The sequence below is a fragment of the Pagrus pagrus genome (genome assembly GCF_965226575.1).
Source record: "Pagrus pagrus genome assembly, chromosome: 7".
In the NCBI taxonomy this organism is placed as follows: Eukaryota; Metazoa; Chordata; class Actinopteri; order Spariformes; family Sparidae; genus Pagrus; species Pagrus pagrus.
This window is the reverse complement of record NC_140191.1, coordinates 11,502,606-11,523,642: the sequence shown is the minus strand read 5'-3', so window position 1 is coordinate 11,523,642 and position 21,037 is coordinate 11,502,606. Positions and strand designations below refer to the sequence as shown.

At 42.5% G+C, this 21,037-nt stretch overlaps 1 protein-coding gene across 1 annotated transcript in view; it reads left to right on the top strand.

The window, feature by feature from the left end:
- grik5 (glutamate receptor, ionotropic, kainate 5) overlaps positions 1 to 21,037 on the top strand; it is a 106,674-nt gene that overhangs the window by 52,446 nt on the left and 33,191 nt on the right. The window contains exons 6-9 of the mRNA XM_084358621.1: positions 11,664 to 11,825; positions 13,632 to 13,796; positions 17,261 to 17,358; positions 17,789 to 17,954. Of these exons, the coding sequence (XP_084214747.1) occupies positions 11,714 to 11,825; positions 13,632 to 13,796; positions 17,261 to 17,358; positions 17,789 to 17,954 (541 nt within the window). The 5' untranslated portion in view covers positions 11,664 to 11,713. The remainder of the gene's footprint in view (positions 1 to 11,663; positions 11,826 to 13,631; positions 13,797 to 17,260; positions 17,359 to 17,788; positions 17,955 to 21,037) is intronic.

The window sequence follows — 21,037 nt, the reverse complement described above, 5'->3', positions numbered from 1 at the left end:
AAATAGCAATTACTAATAAAACACTGCTCTTACGCTGTTGTTAATTTGAAAACATCGCATTGTCTGATCATTTTAATGATTAATGTCTGTTCATAGAAAGAAATTTACTGGAAAGATATAATGATGTTTTTATTTTGTCATATTGATTCTCTGAAAGGCTTTCATCACACCTGCAGCCATCATAAAAACACACTTCATCTAACTAAGAAACGATTTAAGTCTTGTTCATTTATTACACATCTGTGCAAATTTCCTTGAGCAAAGAAGGTGATTTTTGGAAGATTTCTTTGCGAAATGTCTTCCTCTGAAAAAAACATGATGTAACATTTTATTTTCGGCAGGATTTTACTGGCACTCCACGTAAAAACTTGACAATTTAGCACTACAAGGGAGCACGATCTTTCATCTCCTGAATGAGAACAGTGGCTTGCCCTACATATTTTGGTCTTTGCTTAGTTACTTTGCATAGTTGCAAGTGAATCCTTTTCAGATGTTGAACTGAGTCTGAGAAGTGCAGTCAGAGAGAATTTGTCTCTTGCCCGGGGCAGCTGAAAACAAACCAAATTTGAGCATGCTGCTTTCTGCAGTGCAAATTAGTACAGACGAAAACACAAACTAGAAACCCCACATGTAAACTTGAATCAGAAGAGCACTTTCGCAGCACTCAGTTGCCCCTTTATTTTCATGTTTGTTTTCTCCTCTTCTCCCAGTCGCTCTCTATCAGTTCGGACTGTGTGACGGCTCGTCCTGATCCCGGATGACCAATTTTAGACGCGGTCGTGGGTGACAGAATTATACAACGATATGAGTGGACACGCAACATGTCCTAGTCATACAGTACACACACACCCGAGTCAGACGCAGAGTGCACACTTGTTCCCGGTCACGTAGCAGATACACATTCCTTGTGTTTCTGCCTCTCACTATTAGAGCATAGTCAATCACACACACACACAGAAAAAACACACACTGCAGCAGTGACGAAGCCCCGCCTCACATGACCAGTGGGCTCTGACTCCCCGATCTCTCATTTACCTGTTCCATCACTGGCTCGCTCTCCTCTCCTCTCTTTTCTCTCCGTCTCCTTCACACTACCTCCCCACTCCCACTCCCTCCTCCTCTCATCCTCGACTCTGTTGCCACGGCAGCAAAACCTGACAATGAGAGAGAGAGAGAGAGAGAGAGAGAGAGAGAGAGAGAGCAAATGCCATCTGAGTCATTTAATCCACAACCTGTGTGTGTGTTGTGTGTGTGTGTGTGTGTGTGTGTCTGTGTATGAAGATGAATATGTTGGATATGTTTGTGTACATCCCTATGTATCTGTTGCGTGTGTGTCTGATGTGTGTGTGTGTGTGTGTGTGTGTGCGGCGCGTGGGTGTCTAAGTGGGAGAGCTGTGTGGAGTCGGTTCATCGGTTCATCACAGAGCTACGGCAGTGCGAAGGCAAACACTCTACCTTTGTCTGTCTCACTGCATATAGCAGCGCTGCTTCCGTTTTTCTATTTGATGTTCACTGTAAATATGTGGTTATTTTAAAGCAATATTCACTCACCAGCTTCAAGTGATTCACAAACATCTCTGTGTTGTGAAGCCTTTGCTCCGCTCTGACTGATCGAACAAACTAAACATCCGACTCTGATGTGCTTGCATGATGTACAGTAACACATCCTCTCTCGCTGTATAGTATCAGGCATAATTTTAACATTCTGCATCAGTATTTGGCTGAAACACACAGAAGATCTCTGTGTTAATATGAGGTCCTTAAGTCAAGTCAGATTTATTTGTATAGCAGCATCTAACGCTCAAATGTCTCAATGGGCCTTACAGGCTCACACCATTGGCGCTAAGCTCTCTAAGAAGACAAGTAAAATAGTATTCACACACGCAAAAACCCTTTAGCACATAAGCGAACAAATTTGAAAGAAGCCTCAGGAGAGGCAATTCAAAAAGAAAACCCTCCTCCTCGGATGGCCAGCTGTAAAGTGGGAGCAGCAGCAACTACTAAAAAAGGCAAGTTGAAAAAATTCAAAAACACAAGGGGGCTTATGGTGCAAGAACAGGATTATGATAAGTCAAATAGAGTATGCACCAATGCTATTATACAAAAATCCTAGAACAAAACCCGTAACAGCTATTTATGATGGAAATTAAAGGTGCAATATGTAAGAAATAAAAAAATCACCAGAATAACAACTGCCGCTAACTGTATATATCATTAGCTAGTTAGCTTAGTTTTTAACAAAAGTTCTTACCCAATGCACCTATAAAATGTTCAATTATAGCATCCATGTGATACCTAACCAGGAATGGGACGACTAAAGATTTTACCACAGAAAAAAAAGACTCAAAGACATTGAGTTGATCGTGGTGAATTTTCCATTGTGGGATAATACTAATTGAGATAATCGTGCATATCCTCACACAATGGCTTGAAAAAAGTCTACCTGTCTAGTCTGTCTAGCCTGCTGACGTCAATCCTGTCTTGGCTTCCTGATTTATTTTGAATTGCCCCAAGCCTCTCACCACGGCTCAGCATGGCTTGCGCATTTTATCCCCCACAAAAACAAGTTACATGGACTGTGCATAAATGCTATGGATTTCAAACTAAAAAACAACAGGGAGATGGTTACAACTATTTATTTATCCTTATCGTTATTTGTGCAGGAAGATTTTATGATTTCGCGATTACTTATTTAACTCTCTAAGGTCTAAGTCAATTATTCCTGTTTGGTTCACCTGGTGTTTTTGGGAAATGATGCTTCTTTAAGTTTCTAACCACCAACCAAACTTTAAACTTCTTCTGCCATGTTTCTATGTGACCTCAAAGTCGGCAAGTCAGGTACCAAAATGCTTCCGAGTTGTTGACTTAAAGGGTCCTTCATTGGAATTTTCCCAGTCAGGAACTCATTTTCTGATTAGATTACATGAATGCATAACTTCTTGTTATAAGTCACAGCACTGCCATATAGAGCTCTCATAGACGTATATATTTTTTGAATTCAAATCAATTACAGCATACCTTAAATTGATTTTTTTGTAGAAAGTGCCATGTAGGCAACAATGATACATTTCTAATTTGGACATAGCAGAACCTTTTACATTTTTACGACTTAACATAAGTTACATTAAGATTTTTTGACTGTTTGTTTTTCACAAAACAAATCCTATCTGTGATGCAATGAAAATATTTTTTTCCTAACAAAATGTAATGTTAGTAGTGATTCCAGTATTTTGTTTTTGATTTTAAAATTGAATATTTTGATGATATTGGGGATGATATCGAGAATCGCAATTATGTTGGACGGGATAAATGTGACATGAAATATTCATATTGTTCCATGTCTATACCCGACACTGATTTAAGTTGACAGTGCTCTTTTCTGACTCAGGCATTGTTCTCTTTGCAGCGCCGTGTGTAATAATATCACTCATATATTTCCAAGGCTTTGTTCTGAATGCAAATTTTAGCTCTCTAAACAAGCCAGGGGGCGAGTGAGTTCAAGGAGAGCTTCCTAATTGTGATTAAACTGCTGTGCTTACATAAGCCACAGCTGCAACAAGTGGGGCCTGCATTGACGGCTAGTCACACTGAGGAGCACATCTTTTTTAAACAGCTCCTTTGAAAAACAAGTGCACTGAGTTTCACCCCCCTCAAACCAGACTGGTCTGAACAGCAGGTGGTACATATGCATGCAGGGAGGCTGAAATGCAAACTCACCGCTGGCACATACAAACACACAACACGCAGGCATAGATCGGGAGGGAGAAAACAAAAAGATGCGCTTACGCATCAGCAAGCGAACACAATATTCTTTGAACCTTCCTCGAGAGTTTGGTGTATGCGTGTGCAGCAAGTGGATGCTCGTGCGTTTGTGTGTGCATGTTTGTGCGTGACATACTCAGATGTGACAGTGTCACAGGAGCACGGTGGTTCCCCAAGCAGCCGGTGTCACTGACTGAGGGCCTCTTTGTCAAAGAGAACACTGGGAAGAATTTATCCATGTCCAATGAACAGAGAGAGAGGGGGGTCGAGGGGGAGGGAGCTTGGGGGGGGGGGGGGGGGGGGGACAAGGGGGACTGTAACAGAGAAAGTGCACTGTCGAGATTGAAGAGACCGGTGAGAGCTAAGATAGGGAGAGAAGCAAGAGAGGTCAGTAAAGAGACAGGGGTATAGAGTGTTCCTGAGGAAGAGAGACAAAATAGATAGAGGCTGAGTGAGAAGAGATACAGAGGTGGGGGAGGACGGAGAGAGAGAGAGAGACAGGGAGAGAGAGAAAGAGAGAGAGACTGAAAATGAGAGATCAAAGTGTCTGCAGCCCTGCTGAGGGAGGACGAGGTGAAAACATATAGGAAGTGGGTGGGAGTAACAGCGAGACAGAAGGCTGGAGACTGGGTAGGACACAATAATACGAACACCTGATGCAACCCACAAAATGATAGTCAGGTAATAAGTGTGAGGCATATAATTACTGTTGCAACTAATGTTTATCATACAAATTAGAAAGAGCGAAGTTAGGCGCACATCACATGTGGGTGCAAGGTTATTGGAAATTAGCACTAATTAGAAGAGTACCGCCTGCACACTTTTTTATTGAAGTAGACAACGTTTCGATTCCAGGCGGATCTGCATTCGACTTGCTTTTTTTTTCGACCTGATGAAGATCAGATTGGGTTTGTCTACTTTAGTAAATACATTTTGGTTTGCAGTCATTTTAAATGCATCTCTTTTCATCATTATTCTGCAATTAAAAATGCACTTTCCCAACACCCAAGGTGACATCTTCAAACTGCTTGTTTTTTCTGAAACAGCCCAAAACCCAAACAAACTCATTTTGTAATGATTTGAAACAGAAATGTCCTCACAATTGAGAAGCTACAACCAGCACATTTTTATTTATTTTATTTTTTTTGACATTTTCGCTTCATAAATGATTTAGACTTGTAATGAATGCTCAATTCGTTGATTAATTGGTTGCCTGTCGTCTGATCTCTTTATCACTGCTTATAAAGTTCTTCTCTTTCTCTTTCTGAGCAGCTCAGTAGTCCTGTTCATATTTTATGATGGAATTTATGTCCGCTGCCAGTGTTCGGTGCCAATCATATGGTGACAATGCAGGAAGTAGTGTGCCGTTTTATGCAGCAGAGCAGAATGTAAGTGTGGATATTTCAAGGAGTTTTCCTAAAGGTCCGATTTAAGCTACCTCAGATGTTTAGGTTTGTACAAAGGGCCAAATGCATAGAAAAAGCTTTGTTTTAAAGAAATATTTGTGTACGTGTAGAGAGGGTCTTAGTGTTTGCCTTTTAAAATCTGAAAACACAGTTCTTCCGTAAACTTACACTAATCGTTCATCATCTAGGAGTGGCAGTAGTGTTGGGGTGAGGGTAGTTGATTCTACTTATTTTTGAGGCTGCAGTTTTTGATGTTGCTGTATTAAGCCCTATCCACACAGGACTAGTATTACCTGGAGAGCCCTAATTTATTTCTTCTTCTTTCTGGTTGAGGTCGTCTGTGATTTTAATCACAGTGATCGTTTGTAAAGCAAAAGATCCACCACAAATTACTTGCCATATTTCACCAAACACAGAGCTCCTGTGATGTTATAGTGCCATGTGAATCGGCTTTGGTTTAATTAAAAAAAAAAAAACTTTTTCTGTTGTCAGACAACTGAGTATGAAATTTGATCACGGCTCATAATATCTGGAACAGAAGTCGACCGCTGAGCTGTGAGATTGGCTTTATTGACATTTAAAATAAATGACAGAGAAGGTTATGAACAAAAAAGGTTCCCATATTCAAGTAAAGCCACAAGCTGTTACGTGATCTAAATGAGCTGCATATGTATTCATGCTTGTAACACATTAATATGGCTGCTGAAGAACACGCTTCACTAGAAACAAAGGGCCTTGACATCATATTCGGCAGCTAATGTCAGTAAAATACAAACTTCCCTTATCCCCTGTGAATGCGCCTCACAAAACACAGTTATGGGGGGTAATTTCTAAATCACATGAGGTCCCTTGGTAATTTTAGTCCTATGTGAATTGGGCTTTAGATTGCACTTCCTTGTCAGGTCTTCATTTAATTGTTACCCCCTGCTGGGCTGAGAGGAAGTCCTCCCTGAAACACCCATTCAACACAAAGCCTCACAAGGTTGTTTTAATTGCACTACTCTTGTATTTAATTGCATTGCTTACTGTAGCTGTCCATGTTATTGTTTTTTATTCCATATGGCCAAGCTGCTATAACATTTAACTCAACATTCTCCGGTAAACTCATTCAATCTGTACTGTACACACCAGCCTCCACCATCACAGGAATAAATCACTTTTGCTCAACTTAACGTCTGGTGTAGACGGGAAGGTGAGGGTAATAATCCACAGAAAAAATGGAAATGGGGAAACAAAAGGGATAAGATGAACAAAGAGACAGTAGAATAGAGAGGAGGACAAAGATAAGAAGAGAAAGGCAGAGATGGTGAGATTAGAGAGGTACATGTAAGAGGAGAGGAGAGGGAGAAAGTGTGAATGTGTGCAAAGTGAAACTGCTGAGTCAATGCGACCGCAAACATGTGCTGCTGCTTTGATATGAGATGCAGACACAAAGTACTAAACACTTAATCCTACAAAAAGCCAAAAGAGGTGAATGAGGGGTCCTTGGTGCTTTTCCACTCCCACTGACAATGCTTAGACACACACGCACGCAGACACACACACACACACACACACACACACACACACACACACACACACACACACACACACACACACACACACACACACACCAGACCGACCTCCCAGCTCATCCACAGCGTCTGGGGGTTGACAAATGTTCTGAAATGGCCTGCCTGTGCTCATTCAGGGACAGCAGCCCGGCTGTCTGCAACAGGCCCTCTCTAGTCAACAATGACTGTTAATTGTAGGAAGAATGAGAAAAATAACACTTGTGTCCCATAATAGCTGGCGGTACAGGCTTCTTTAAATCCACAGCCACTGAAGCCGTTCCACTTGCAAATTCAATTATGGGAATGATTCATCCTTCCATTATGATAACTGTCAGATTTTCTTATGTCATACAATAAGGCAGAAGGGGAAAAACAAATGATTCGCCAGCCCCCCCACCAACACCCTACTTCTCTACTCCCCCCCCACGCTCCCCCCCGCAAGCTGCTTTTCTCCATCTGAGTCCTTTTTGTCTTTCTCCGCATCCCTCTCTTTCTCCTCTCCTCCCTTTGCTATCGCTCATCCTGCTTCCTCTGCCTTAGTCTCCGTTCATCCTCTCCTCATCTGCCTGGGGGTTTGAGGCGAGATAGCGTTCCCTCGTTTTCTGATTTTCTCCGTATCCCCCACCTCCCTCCCTCCCTCCTTCCATCCCACTCTGGCCCTCCCTCCCCCGTCCTTCCTCGCGCTCCCTCTAGATAATTAAGATCTCTGATTTTACGGTTTTCTCTTTCATAATAGGCACTGCAGACACTATAAGCAAGCCGCCAAGTCTCTAGAACACACACACGCAAACAAATCAGCAGACACACACAAATATGCGTATGCCTTCATACACACTCACTAAGATGAATGCGTGCAGCAAGCAGCTAAATCTCCAACTGGGAATGAATGTCCCCTCGCTCACTCTCCATTCTCTCTCTGTCTCTCTATCTTTTATAATTTTCTCCTGCACACACACACACACACACACACACACACACACACACAAAGAGAGAGAGAGAGAGAGAGAGTAAGTCAGGATATTTATGTATTTTTGCTTTTGTATATTTCTCAGTGGTGCCAGCACGCAGGGTGACTTACAGCAGGGTGCAGAATGAAAGCGAGCATGGGGGTGGGGTGGGGTGGGGGGCGGCTAGAAGCGTCGTTTTCTGTACAGCTCAGACTAGTCTGGCTCTGCTTGGGCCTCTCACTGCTCCAGCTCCCCGCAGACTGACACCCGACTGCTACAGGGACTCAGCCATGTACTATTACAGCAGCAGAGAGAGCACGTACAGCAGCCAGACACACAGTCCTCGCAGATTAAACAGTGTAGTATAGTAAAAGTATCTCACCGTTTGCTCTCTCCCTCTCCCTGACGGTGTCTGTTTCCCTGACTCCCTCCACCTTTTACTACCACATTACTGCTGCCTGCTTTCTTTCACTCTCCTGCAGTGGTGGAAGGAGTAAAATCACTAATGTAACAAATGCATGTGTTGCATTGAAAATCTCACTTAAACAGGAACTTTGAAGATTTTCAACCAGCTTTGTAATTTGGTTGTCTTCTCTCCATTTTGCCTGCACCCAGAGCCCCCCACTTTTTGCCGGCAAATATCCTCCCAAACTGACATCTGGCGGCTCCTAGGGCTGTTGTATCAACTAAAGATTGTTGTTCAGTATTTTATAAGCGTACATCCAGGGACACAAAGAATATAATCCAATAGTCCAATCTCCAATCAAACTGTCTAAACTAGGCAGTGCTGATAAACTACAAACCAAGATTATGTTGCTACACTGCCTATTTCTTGCCTAAAATGTATAGCAAGAAATATGTCGAACACAGAACAATACAGCAGATATCTTCAAGTAGGAAGAGGGACTTGTCTGAGCGAGAGACGGGTCGTCATGGGCTGGCCACAGTCGCTGCATGTCGCAGTGACCTGCTTGAAGGCAGGGCGAGCGCATTTTGGCCCCAAAGTGCCAAAAGCGCTAGTGGAATACTCCCGATAGAAGATTTATGCAAGGGCCGTCTTTCCAGCGGTGAAGTACTACTTTATACTTACTGTAAAATATCAAAGGCAAATGTACTTATCATGCAAAACAGCCCCTTTCAGAGTTTTATCTCAGAACAAGATATTTGAAACATTAATAATCAGTAAACAACTCAACTCTCGTTCAAGAGCGTCTTAAGTTAAACAACCAACATTTAAACGGCAAGCAGAATTAATAAAAACCAACACATTTGACAGTAAGGCTTAAAATTCTCAAAGGGTAATGTAGCTTTAAGGCAACTTGTTCCATTCAAATTGTGCATATATTACATTAGTATGTACTGTGGATATCTAAGCGAGATGTGAGCTGTGCTTCAGAGATGAATATCATGAGATGATTTTTCCTTCTTGTTAGTGAAGAAGTCCATCCAGATTTATCGTACGGAGAGCAGTGATGAATATGAAATTTGTCATTAACACACTGTGATAAACAGAGTTTAACTGCTGATGTAATGATGGGGTCAGCCCGACAGTACAGAATGTCCCCAGTATATTTAATTGTACTGGATTAGAGTTATTGATGAACATATAAGCAGCATCTTTAATGTTGCAGCCAGGTGATGTGAAGCTAATTTTACTTAATGTACTGTTGGAAGCTTAATCTATAACAAGGCATCATATTTTATATGTTGATCGTATATTTTGGAGTACAACACTTGAGTAAATGTACTATACTGCTACTTTCCACCTCTGCTCTTCTGCCTTTCTATGTCTATCCTGCTCTGCGTCTCTCTTTCTGCAGAAACACTTTCCAATCTCTTTTCTCTGTATTCAATTTTGTTCTTTTATTCCCCCATCGTCCCCAGCCCATTCCCTCTGCTTCTTTTCTTTTTTTCTCTGATTCTCCTTACTTCTATCACGGCTTTCCATCTCCTTCCCCCCCTCCCTCCCTCTCCTTCCCCTTGGAGTATAGATGCTGTAATCTTCCCTGTCTAATGCTGTCAATAGCTCTCAATAACAATGAAATAGCACCGGTTCCATCCCATCATTGATGAAGGCATTGCCTCAGTTAGGATCTTATTCGTCATCATGGCAATCTGCTTCTTGGTAAAAGCCAATCAGATGGCTCCTGTGAAATGCACTGCTCCCTTGATAGGTTCCCCATTGTTTTGATTGACCGCACCTGAGGGCTCGCCACTTGAGCCGGGCTCGATCAATACGCCATCACACTCACACGAAGTAAGCGCATGCCCATACATGTCCTGGAATAAACACACAGGTCCGGACGCCTCACACACTGGCGAGGAGTAAATTGAGAAAGAGAGCACTGGTGTGGGGAGCAAACAGAGTACAGTGGTTACCAGCAAAATGGAGTACAATGCAGCTGTGTGACAGCAGTGATCTCACTTCGTGGTGACAATAATCAGCTGTGGGATAACTGTCTCTGTTGTACACCATTATATACGTGGAACATCATAGAACTCTTTGATGCAGCAATTATTTATTGGTACCTTTAATGTAACATGCTGTGTTAAAACAGCAAATGATTTATTAAAAACAAAAAAACTCCTACTGTGTGCCTGTTATTCTGCGTTGTGTCACACATACAGATGGCCTGCATAAGCCCTGCCTCTGTTCTGTTTGAGCTGTGGTAACCATAATGAGAGCAAGACAGCCATCTGCACAGTATGGCACATGCTATTAGTATTACAAACATGTTTGTGCACACACTTGCTGCACAAACTCAAGAATGAGAGGCATGTACAGTTTGACAGGGAGAATGTGAGGTCAGTAATTGCATATAGAACAAAGAAGAAGAAAGGGGTAAAAAGGGAATTTTGGCTGATTTATGAGAAGCGCAGAGGGATTCAAAGCACAGGGTTGCAGTTTTTTGATGTGCTTTAAACATCAAAGCTAAACAAGGTGAGCAGGAGATGAAAAAGACGAAATAAAGATCTCAAAGTGAAAAAGATGGAGGTGGGAGGGATGTTCCTTTAACACAAACCCCACATGCACTCGTCAGAGTCAAAGGTCAGCCTTCCTCCGCTCCAGCATCCCCTTGTTTACAGCTGCAGGGGTCAATTGAAGGCCATGAACTGACTCTTTCAGCTGTCAGTCAGATCTGTCTAAAACTCAGACCGCTGATCCAGACGCTTGAAACATTCGCAGGTCAACAGCCCCCCCCCACCACCACCATCATCATCACCACCACTCCCTCAACCTCCCTGCCTAGTCCGTCACACAACACTTCTTCTCCTCGCTTCTGTCTTCATCCCTCCTTTCATCTCTCCATCCTTTCGCCTTGTCATGTTGTCAGTCAGAGCAAGGCTTTGTCACTCCTAGAGAGGGCTGCTTAGCATCAGTGGAGCTCTGCTGAGCTCTCTTTGTGTGTGTTTTTGTGTTTGTGTGTCTGTTTAGTGGGGGGATGATTGTTAGGTCATGGAAAGACTGAGTGCGTGAGTGGGTATATATTGAATGGTTGTCAAGGCACATGTCCCTCCATCTGTGTTCAGTGAGCTTTTGTAGTATGTGACTGTGTGTTGGTTTATTTACATGTATTTATGCATGTGTACATGCAGTGTAGATGTGTGTGTGTGTGTGTGTGTGGCAGTATGTGTGCCATTTGTTGTGATTTTTTCCTTGGAACCGCTGGAGATTTCTTCAAGGCTGAGTCTTGTCACATCTAAACGGCAGAGTTTCCACAGGAGACATGAATAGAGATGTGGGTTCTTCTTTTGCAATAGACAGACTCTATGCATGGGACTAGGATGCCTCTGTGATATGACAGTGAACGTCTTCTTAGCTGAATATAAATGTCTATTGTATGTGCTGTCAAATTAAAGGTGTTCCCACTACATGGAAATGTGACAGAGCAAACTGAAGATAAGCCGCAGGATGACAATTTAAAGAGAGACATCTTGTGCCAGGGGAACGATTACGTGTCCACTAACGTGCAGTGTGTCCTCCGCTCCTGCAGGTGGTGGTACAGGCAGCCAGCAGACCATTCTCCATGAGGAGCAGTAGAAGATGCCGGCTCTGCCAGCACTGCTGCTGTCAATACACTTCCTCTCCTTCCTGCTAGTCACCATGCCGCCACGCTCCCTCAGTCAGGCCCCCCTGCTCTCCTCCGTCCGCATGGGTGAGTGGCCAGCCGACCTTCCTGACAACACCTGGATCACAAAGTTTCTCAGCATACTTTTTTCATGGTTTGTTTTTAGCCTGTTTAGGAGCCTCAGGGTGCCACATTAGTCAGTACAATAAGCGAAAAAGTCACAGCAAAGCACTAAAAAAACAAATTAGAACTAATACTATACCTGATGGTGTCCAAACTGTTCTTTCACAATAAAATATCGCTTAATATAGCATGCAGGTGTTAGAATAAAAGTAGAGTTGCCCCTAAAAAGAAAAAGAGCTTTCTGACACCTGCAGCAATGTCTCTGTCCTCTTTTGGAGTAACTCTAAAGAAAGCACTAAAGACTTTTTTTCTGGCCTAAACAGCTAATGCACACAGTGAATGCAGATGTTGTGGGTTAATTTCCAACTACTTTCTGTCTAACTTTTGCAGGTAAGTCAATTGCATTACATTTTTTAACCATTTACATTTTTACAAATTCCCACCACTTCAGCAAATCAGTCCAACTTTGGAACAATTTTCCTTAATGTCTCTTTTTGAAATATAGTTTAGCCACCATAAATTGTTAATCACAAACATATATAACTTTATAACCATGAATCAAGTGACAAATTTCACGTATTAAAGTTCCATGCCTTAGTGCTTGTTAAGTAAGACCTAGTGATATTGTCTGCACACCACTCAAGTTAAATGTCACTATTTATATTTTGAGACAACAATAAATTAGCAAATAAATGAATAACGGGAAAAAAGAAAGTTGATATCATATCATTCAAGTGCCTGTGTGTAAAAACTGTGTGCGTGTGTGACAGAGAAAGAGAGAGAGAGCCTGATTGTGGATTGCTGAATTAGTTTGAATGTAAATGGTTGAGAAGTTGGGCAGAAACTATGTAAAGTAAGCTGCAACAACTCACATAAATTTAGTGGCCTGCTGAGAGGAAGTTGGACAGATACTAGTGGGAATCTAAAATGGTCTGATCAGCAGAAGTTAAGCAGAAACCAGTTCCAAGTTTCCTGGAAATGTAAAAAAGAAATTACCAGCTACTGTATTTATTAAGTCTGTATTGGGAAATAGCAAAATATTATTATTAAATCATTTTGGGGTAATTTTCACTAAATTTTGAGGTGATTATTGTGTTAATTGCGGGCTGTTTCAAAGACATTTCAAATATGTTAATTGGTAATGAGCACATACTTATCATGAAATTGAAAATGTTTTATATAAAGTGATTCAAGCCCATGACCAAAATATATAGTATATATATAGAATTATAGTGAAAACATGGCACTCACATTTTGCTGGGGACCTTTCTTCCACTTTGAGAATTACTAGACTATAACGGACTTGAGCTTTGAACCAACTTAATCTCAACTACAAACACCGCAACAAAACTGGGTAAAATTGTGCTGAATGCCAATTAACAGCATTTGTCAGCTATCAAAGGGGTCTGGCAATCAGCGTTTTGATAACTGAGTAACTCCATTGAGGCCAGATTGTATCACCCCAAATTATTTTGTATGACAAAGGGAATCTTTTTGAAACAATTCTTATTATTTCTGATACTATTTGAATTTGATAATGCATACTAATTTGATTAAGCTCAGATACCTTTATTCCTTTGGCAGTAAGTGGTTGTGATCTCTCTGTCAGCCCCACTGATCTCCACCCACACACAAGCATGGATCTTCCACCTGTACTCCTCATCTCTTTTGCCTACTCCTCACCTGCTCCCTCCTACTGCCCTCCATCTTCATGCTCTGTCCTCCTCTACACTACATCACCTAACTCTCTTTCCCTTCCTGCCTCTCTAGCGGCAATCCTGGACGACCAGTCTGTGTGTGGGCGTGGGGAGCGGCTGGCACTGGCCCTGGCCAGGGAGAACATCAACAGCGTGATGGAGGGTCCGGCCCGAGCCCGAGTGGAGGTGGACATATACGAGCTGCAAAAAGACTCCCAGTACGACACTACTGACACCAGTGAGTAGAGCTGATGTGCACCACAAAAGACCAGTAGAGCAGATTCAGACAGCCCATCAGTGTGATTAAGTCCAGCTCTATCCATTAGTCCAATAGGGCATAGCTTCTAATTAGCACAGGCAAAAGTGGTCACTAAAAATACCGGTAGATATTATTAGTAATATGGATTATTAATATTAATAGTGACCAGTACAGAGAAGAAAAGAGCAGTAGTCTACGTAATACTGCAGGTTTTATTCCACATAAAGGGAAAGTTCACCCCGAAAATCAAAAATACTTATTTTTCCTCTTACCTGTAGTGCTATTTAGCTATCTAGATTTGGTGTAAGTTGACAACTTTTGAACATATCAGGCGTAGAGATGTCTGCCTTCTTTTGAATATAATGGAACTAGATGGCACTCGACAGGTGATGCTCGAAGCCCCGATGAAATAGATTTGTAAAACTCAACAGCAACATCGCTTTTCAAAAATCATGACGTGGTTACTCAAGATCCACAGACCTTGTTGTGAGCAGTTCCATGTAGGAACGTTCATGAGTCGATGCAAACTTCCTTCTGCGTTTTGACACGGTTGGCCGGTTTAGTTTGGTAGAAAAGAAATAGCTTCAACATGAAACTCCTCACAACAAGTTCTGTGGATTATCTTGAGTATCAAGGTCATGATTTCTTGCTTTCTGTTGTTTTGGCCTTTTCATTGTTTTATTGGATGGGACAGGCGGAGAATGACAGGAAACAGAGGGAGAGGGGAAATGACAGGAAAGGGTAATAGGTTGGAATCGAACCCTGGGCCACTGCGGCGAGCGCATAGCCTCTGTGCATGGGCGGCATGCTCTCCGAACTGAGCTCCTGGGGCCCAAACCCGGTCATGATTTTTGTAAGGAAATATGCTGTTTTCAGACGCAATTTTGGTGCTTTGAATGAGCACCACAACCCATGCCATCTAGTCCCATTATATTCAAGAGAAGGCAGACATCTCGACAGCTGATATCTCCAAAACTAAAAAAATAGCACTACAGATAAGAGGAAAAATATGTTGTTTTTTTTTATTGGGGGGGGGGTCCCTTTAAGAAGGGTGCTGATATTTTCTTGGGAAAGATAATTAGATTTTCTCAAAAGCTGCCACTTTGTGAGCAAAAACCTGAGATGATGACAAAAATGATAAAAAACACAACCACTTTCATGTGATTAGGAACCAGTAAGGGCTTTGCTGATTAGTTTACATCTCATTGGAGACTAGTAATGGGCCAGTAAGCCTGTCTCATTAAAAACAGTGGACCAGTGCCCTCCAGTAACAGCTGGCACTGTCTGCTCTGCAGGCTATGACACAAACAAATCATCAAATACTAATACAGACCAGCAGTGCAGGCCAACAGAACACAGCACCGCACCACAGAGGCCGCTGCATGAAATTTGTATCGATATACAGAGTATTAAAAAACTGAATGTTTGGAGTCTGTAAAGACAGAAGAACTGCTGAATCGAGTCACTGAGGAGACACAGCCTCCCTGCTCCTATTCTAATAGGTCACTGACCCTGCCACAAGCTACTGGCAAAATGTGTACGTGTGCTTGAGAAGAGTTGTGTACATATGTGCATGCTTGAGTTGCAGGCGTGTGTCTCTGAGTGTATGTGTGTGTGTCCTTGACCGATGGGCAGGAGACTCTGACAGGCTTGTTTGCTTGCAGCGTTTTTTGGTCTCTGGATCAGAGAGCTCATCATCTTACAGCTACTGCTGTCTGAGGCGTGCTCGCGCGCACGCACACCCGCACACACAGGCGTTTTCACATGCATGCACACACATCTGCATACACAGATACACATTCACACATGGGCAAAGTGAGGGCATATACAGTACAACTCTCACACAGGCACACACACACACACACACTCACAGACAGTGGCAGGGACTGAAGAGGACTAATTGGAATGAATTTAGATACCAACTAAATATACCAGCAGGAAAAGAGTGTTTTGACTATGAGAATAACACAGTTATGCCAGCAGACTTTTTTTCTCCGGTATCTGTTCAAGCATTTTTCAGCTGGTTAGATAGAAAATGTTGTCAATAAGAATGAACTCACCAGACATTCAAAGGCTTACAGGAGGAAATTGACACCACACTAATGCTAAAAAGGGAAACTGGAGCTAGTTAGCTTAGCTTAGTTAAGTGTAGCTTCATATTTATCATGCAGATATCGGTCTTCTCATCCAATTTCCAACGAGGAAGCAAATAAGCAGATTTTCCAGTGTTCTCCCTTCAAGCATTTACTAGTTTCTTTTAATTGTCTTTGGCAGGTGGACATGTGAGTCTGTTACGGCTCTTGATCCGTAACACAGACTACAAGCCGGTCAATTAGTCAAGCATAAGACAGACAATGAACATAACCTGTAATTTAATCATTTATTCATGTACCTATTCAGCGTAGTGGAAATGTGTGCAAAAGAGCAAACTTCATGCATAGAGGAGCAAGAGTGTCGTTTTGATTAAAGACCTTTATTAGTTACATGGCTTGTTCATGAAACAGTTGACAAAAAAAACTAAGACTTTTGACCTGAGCTGATCTTTAGGTTTCAGATGAAGACACAATACCTGAGCGTTACCACTTTATACATTTATTCAGAGGTAAAAGTGGGCGATAATGACAGAAATACAAGACAGCAAACGCAGGTAAAACACGACAGGAAGACAGGACCAGGGAACAGACCAGAAACGCAGGAACACAGAGTTACAGGATGAAAATAGACAAACAGATAGTATGGGGGAAACAGGCTTAGATACACAGGGAGTGATTAACGAATGGAACAAAGGTGAGCAGGAAAAAAGGGTGAGAAAACAAACAAAGACAGGAAGCGGAAAAGTAAAACATGACACATGGGAATAAATATTCAACACAAAACAGGAAATCACAAAATTAAAACTCCGGATCATGACAATGTGGACGTAGTAGAGACATTTGTTGTGACTTCGGGGGTTTTGATCAGTGAAACTGATTCTTGAATAGACCATACTGATTCAGAAAGATAATGTTTAATTGAGCTATTCATGAGCAAAGTAGTTGTAGTAATAGACAAATGTGTCACAGTTTCTTCCACATTAATGTCCTCCTGTTGAAAGGGTAACAATGAAACTGGCATTTGTTAATTGGAGGTGACCACCAGTCTGTTAGTTTTATTCAAATGATTATAGCAAAATGTCTTAAAAATCGTCTCAGTGTCTAAAGAAGTGAATAATAGCAGCAAGTTACCCCTGGCCTGCCCCTGCTCTAGCTTTTGGAGTGTTTATCTCAAAATAAAATCGGTGCCTTAATAGAAATCAAGATGTATCCTCTGAGTTTTCTCTGCATTTTTAAATTTCCACATAGCAGCCCCTACTGTATGCCAGCTGGAGGCTGCCATCAAAATGACGCTGAGGAAAGGTGTGTGTCTCCATACCCAGTGTTTATTTTCTCTATTCTTCCTTTCAGTGTGTCAGATTCTACCCAAAGGCGTCGTCTCTGTGATAGGTCCCGCCTCCAGCCCCGCCTCTGGCTCTACTGTCAGTCATATATGTGGAGAGAAGGAGGTGAGTGTGGAAGATAAACACGCACACACAAAACTGTACAAAACTGCCTCTGCATCATGTGTGCATACAGTCGTGTAGCACCGTTTTCTCTCTGACTTACTACCCCTCCTACCCACACAGACGTCATGATAAATGCATCCAGAGATTCCTTTTTTTTCTTGCCCGTTCAATTTCTACTCATATAATTAACCGTCATCCACTTCTTCTAACTGTTTCCTCCTTTCTTCCCGTCGCCTTTTATCTTTACGGCACTCTGTTCTCTGCCTCTGCCATCTTTCTTATCTCTCTTTTCAGCCTGTAGCACCTCTAATGGATCTTCCTTACTCACCGTTTTTTCCTGTTGTGTTTGGGTGGAAGTTAATAACAACATATTTGCTTTGCTCGCCTTCCCTAATCGCCTCTCTCCTCCGTTTCTCTCTCCTTCTGGCAGATCCCTCATGTAAAGATTGGTCCAGAGGAAACTCCCCGCTTGCCGTACCTGCGCTTCGCCTCTGTCACTCTGTACCCTAGCAACGAGGACCTGAGCTTGGCCATAGGAGCCATCTTGCGCTCATTCAGTTACCCCTCAGCCAGCCTGGTCTGCGCCAAGGCTGAGTGTGAGTACACATGTAGCCTGTAGTATAGTTATACAGTACATTATGTTTGACTGCATGGTTGTGTTTATGATTAGGTGGGTGTAAATGCATCTTCTCACAAGCTGATTCACCTACTATATGTGTGTGTGTGTGAAAATGCCTCCGTGGGAGTGTTGGCACGTTCGCACTGTTTGGGCGGATATGACTGTTTTGCGCAGTTGGACACTGACTTTGACAGTCTGGTCATAAAGTTCTGTCTGTTGTCAGAGTTCAGAACATGGCTCATGCTGCAGTCTTTCCTATTTATTACTCATGCTCTCACACACTGTCTCTTATCCACCTCAGAGGGTTGTTAGTCCAAACCAATTTAATAAATATTCGTGTTGGAAATGCTTTCCAGTATTGCAAGAACTTAGGGGAGTTGATTTAACTTGCCAGGCACTCAGAGAGCTTTAACATCACAGGGGATTCGGGGCTTAGTCACTAGCCCTCTTTATTTTCATTTTGAAAGAGTGCGTTATTGATTTATTATGCACTACCCTATCGAGAGTCGCAGGAATTAAAGGGCCTGGTCGGATGGTGGCTGTAGTATTCAATCAACGCTTTGTGAATACATGACAAGGTACGCTATGTGCTGTAGGAGGTGGCAAATTCCTAATTTTTCCGCTGAATAATTGCCAGACTTTCTGCCCAGTCCTGAGTGAAACTGAGCCGAGACCAGTTGTTGTGCAGCTGTTGACTGCTCACACCAGCCAAGTAGCTCTGTACAAAAACTGAAGGGCAATCGCATAAAGAATAAGTGGGACCACTGGAGCCTGTGAACACCTCTCGTAGCCATGTGAAAAGGGTAGATTTTGACAAACAAAAAGCTGTGACATTATGAAAAATTGATTCAATCAGTGAGATGCTTTCATTATCTCCCCAGCAGTTAAGCAGCCTCCTGCAGGTTTCCTGAAAGTAAGCTGAATTCCTTGTGGACTTGTCATTTGATTGAACTAAAAGAGCTTTGAAATGGCATCAGACATCTTTTTTTCAAATCCAGTTTTGATCATCGGTTGAATGGGTAGATAAGAGCAGCCCCTCTCATAGGACTTTCTCATCGAGGCAACAGATAGGCTGATAGTTACCATTCGGGCCAAAAGATGCAGTGGAGAGACGGAGTGGTGCGTGTGTGTAATGTATTTGGTTTGAAGGTGATCTATACAAGGTTATCACGCTCACAGACTCTGACCCACTTGGCTGTGCTATCTATCGCCATGGAGCTGGTTGCCATGGCTGCAGAATAGGTGCTAACTGCCACTCAACAGGCTTGTTCCACACTCTGAACGACCGTGTGGGTGTGTGTGGCACGGTATGTGTGTATTTCATATATTTGTTGTGTTTGATATATTTGAGTGCTCGGTTCACTTTGTCCGTACGTGTGTGTGTGTTATATATTCATGCATGTGTGTGTGTGTGTGTGTTGCCCCTGAGTGTACTGCATATGTGTACATGTGAGAGTGGGTTTTGGGGTACTTGTTTGGTTGTGTGTGCGGCTCTGCTATGGCACTGCAGAGTTTCAACATCAGACAATGTTTACCACCAGCTCACTTGTTTTATTCATCTTGTTTACCCCAGTGTAGAGTGGTGTGTTCAAGTGAAGTAGACAATCTCTCTTTTTTTTGCCAGTGAGGCGAGTAATGTGCAAAGTCACACATTTCATTGACACCCACTGTGCATGCATCCTAATTAAGCAACGGGTTTAGAAACTGGACATTTTTTTCAACAGCACGTAAACGGCATTAATCTAATTTGTCCCTCTTTAGCCCGTGCAAGTAGCAGTTCATAGATATTCTGTTAAATGAGAGTGAGTCAGAGATTTTTTGGGTCATTTCCGATGTATCCTTCTCCTGCTACACCTGGGTCACGACGAGCTATCTGAGCCTAATTCTATTATGCAGTTTTCATGAGATGGATGAGGTTAAGGACAGCGAGAGGGAGAGACTGAGCACAAGGAGGAGGAGACGGTGGCGGCGTAAGAGCAAGATGGATAAAGACAGAGAGAGGTAACTAGAGCACAGGGTGAAGACGAGAGAGACACAGAGAGGTTAGGGCTTCTGTGTGTGAGAGAGAGAATAAGTGAAAGAAGGCGAGTGAGAGAGAGAGGAGAGGAAGCTGTAAAGTGCATTGATTTTTTCCCCTCCTTCCTCAAACTAATTAAAGTTTTGGCCTGGTTCAGTGATTACCCCACTGCTTACAGAGGCTTTCTTCTGCTGAAGGGCTCTGTGCGCTACCTCTCCCCTCCCCTCTGTCCCCCAGATGCCTGCCCCACCACTTATTTACATAGCTAGGAGTGCTTTACTATGGAATTACAATTAGGAAGCGGCAGAGTAGACTTTCTAGTAAAGGCTCATTCCACACACAATGTCAAGTGAGTCTTGACTGCCATTGGTCATACTCATTTTCAAGGGGAATTCACTCGAAGTGGGTGAATTGTCTCGAGTACTGTATTTCAGCCTTTCTTTTTGAGGGGATACTAAGGCATAAAAAAAGGAAACAAAAAAGCAAAACATTTAAATGACTACAATAAAAATAAATAATTTATCTGGCAAAAGACAAGGTTTTGTGATTTGTGATGGTACAGTTACACAAGATGCCAATTTCTACATAATGTTGCTTTAAGTAAATGTTGATTGCACGATGTAATGGCTATAGAATAACGACACCAGCAGTGTTTGGATTACAGTGTTTTCTCTGACATTGTGTTGTAGCAGTGGTGGCAGGGGGTAAATCTTGGTATTTGTTCCGCTTCCATGCCTGTTGGTCTGAATTTTGGGTTTGGTGCTTTAAGTGATTGCAGCACTATTTACATTTAGGTGATTTAGATGATTAAAGGGCTACTTCTATGCACTTGGTCCTATGTTTGTTTGTTTTGTTAACTAGATCATAGTATTCAGTTTCCTATTTTATCGAGCTGAGATGGTAATGTTCTTACTGAGGTGGTCCACCACTCCTGAATGAATGTGGAGGAAACACTGGACTGGTTCCCTACGCACTCGCTTTCACTATGCAGTTTTGTCTGCCACCGGGCACGAAATCTCCTTGGAACATGAAGGCTGACTGGC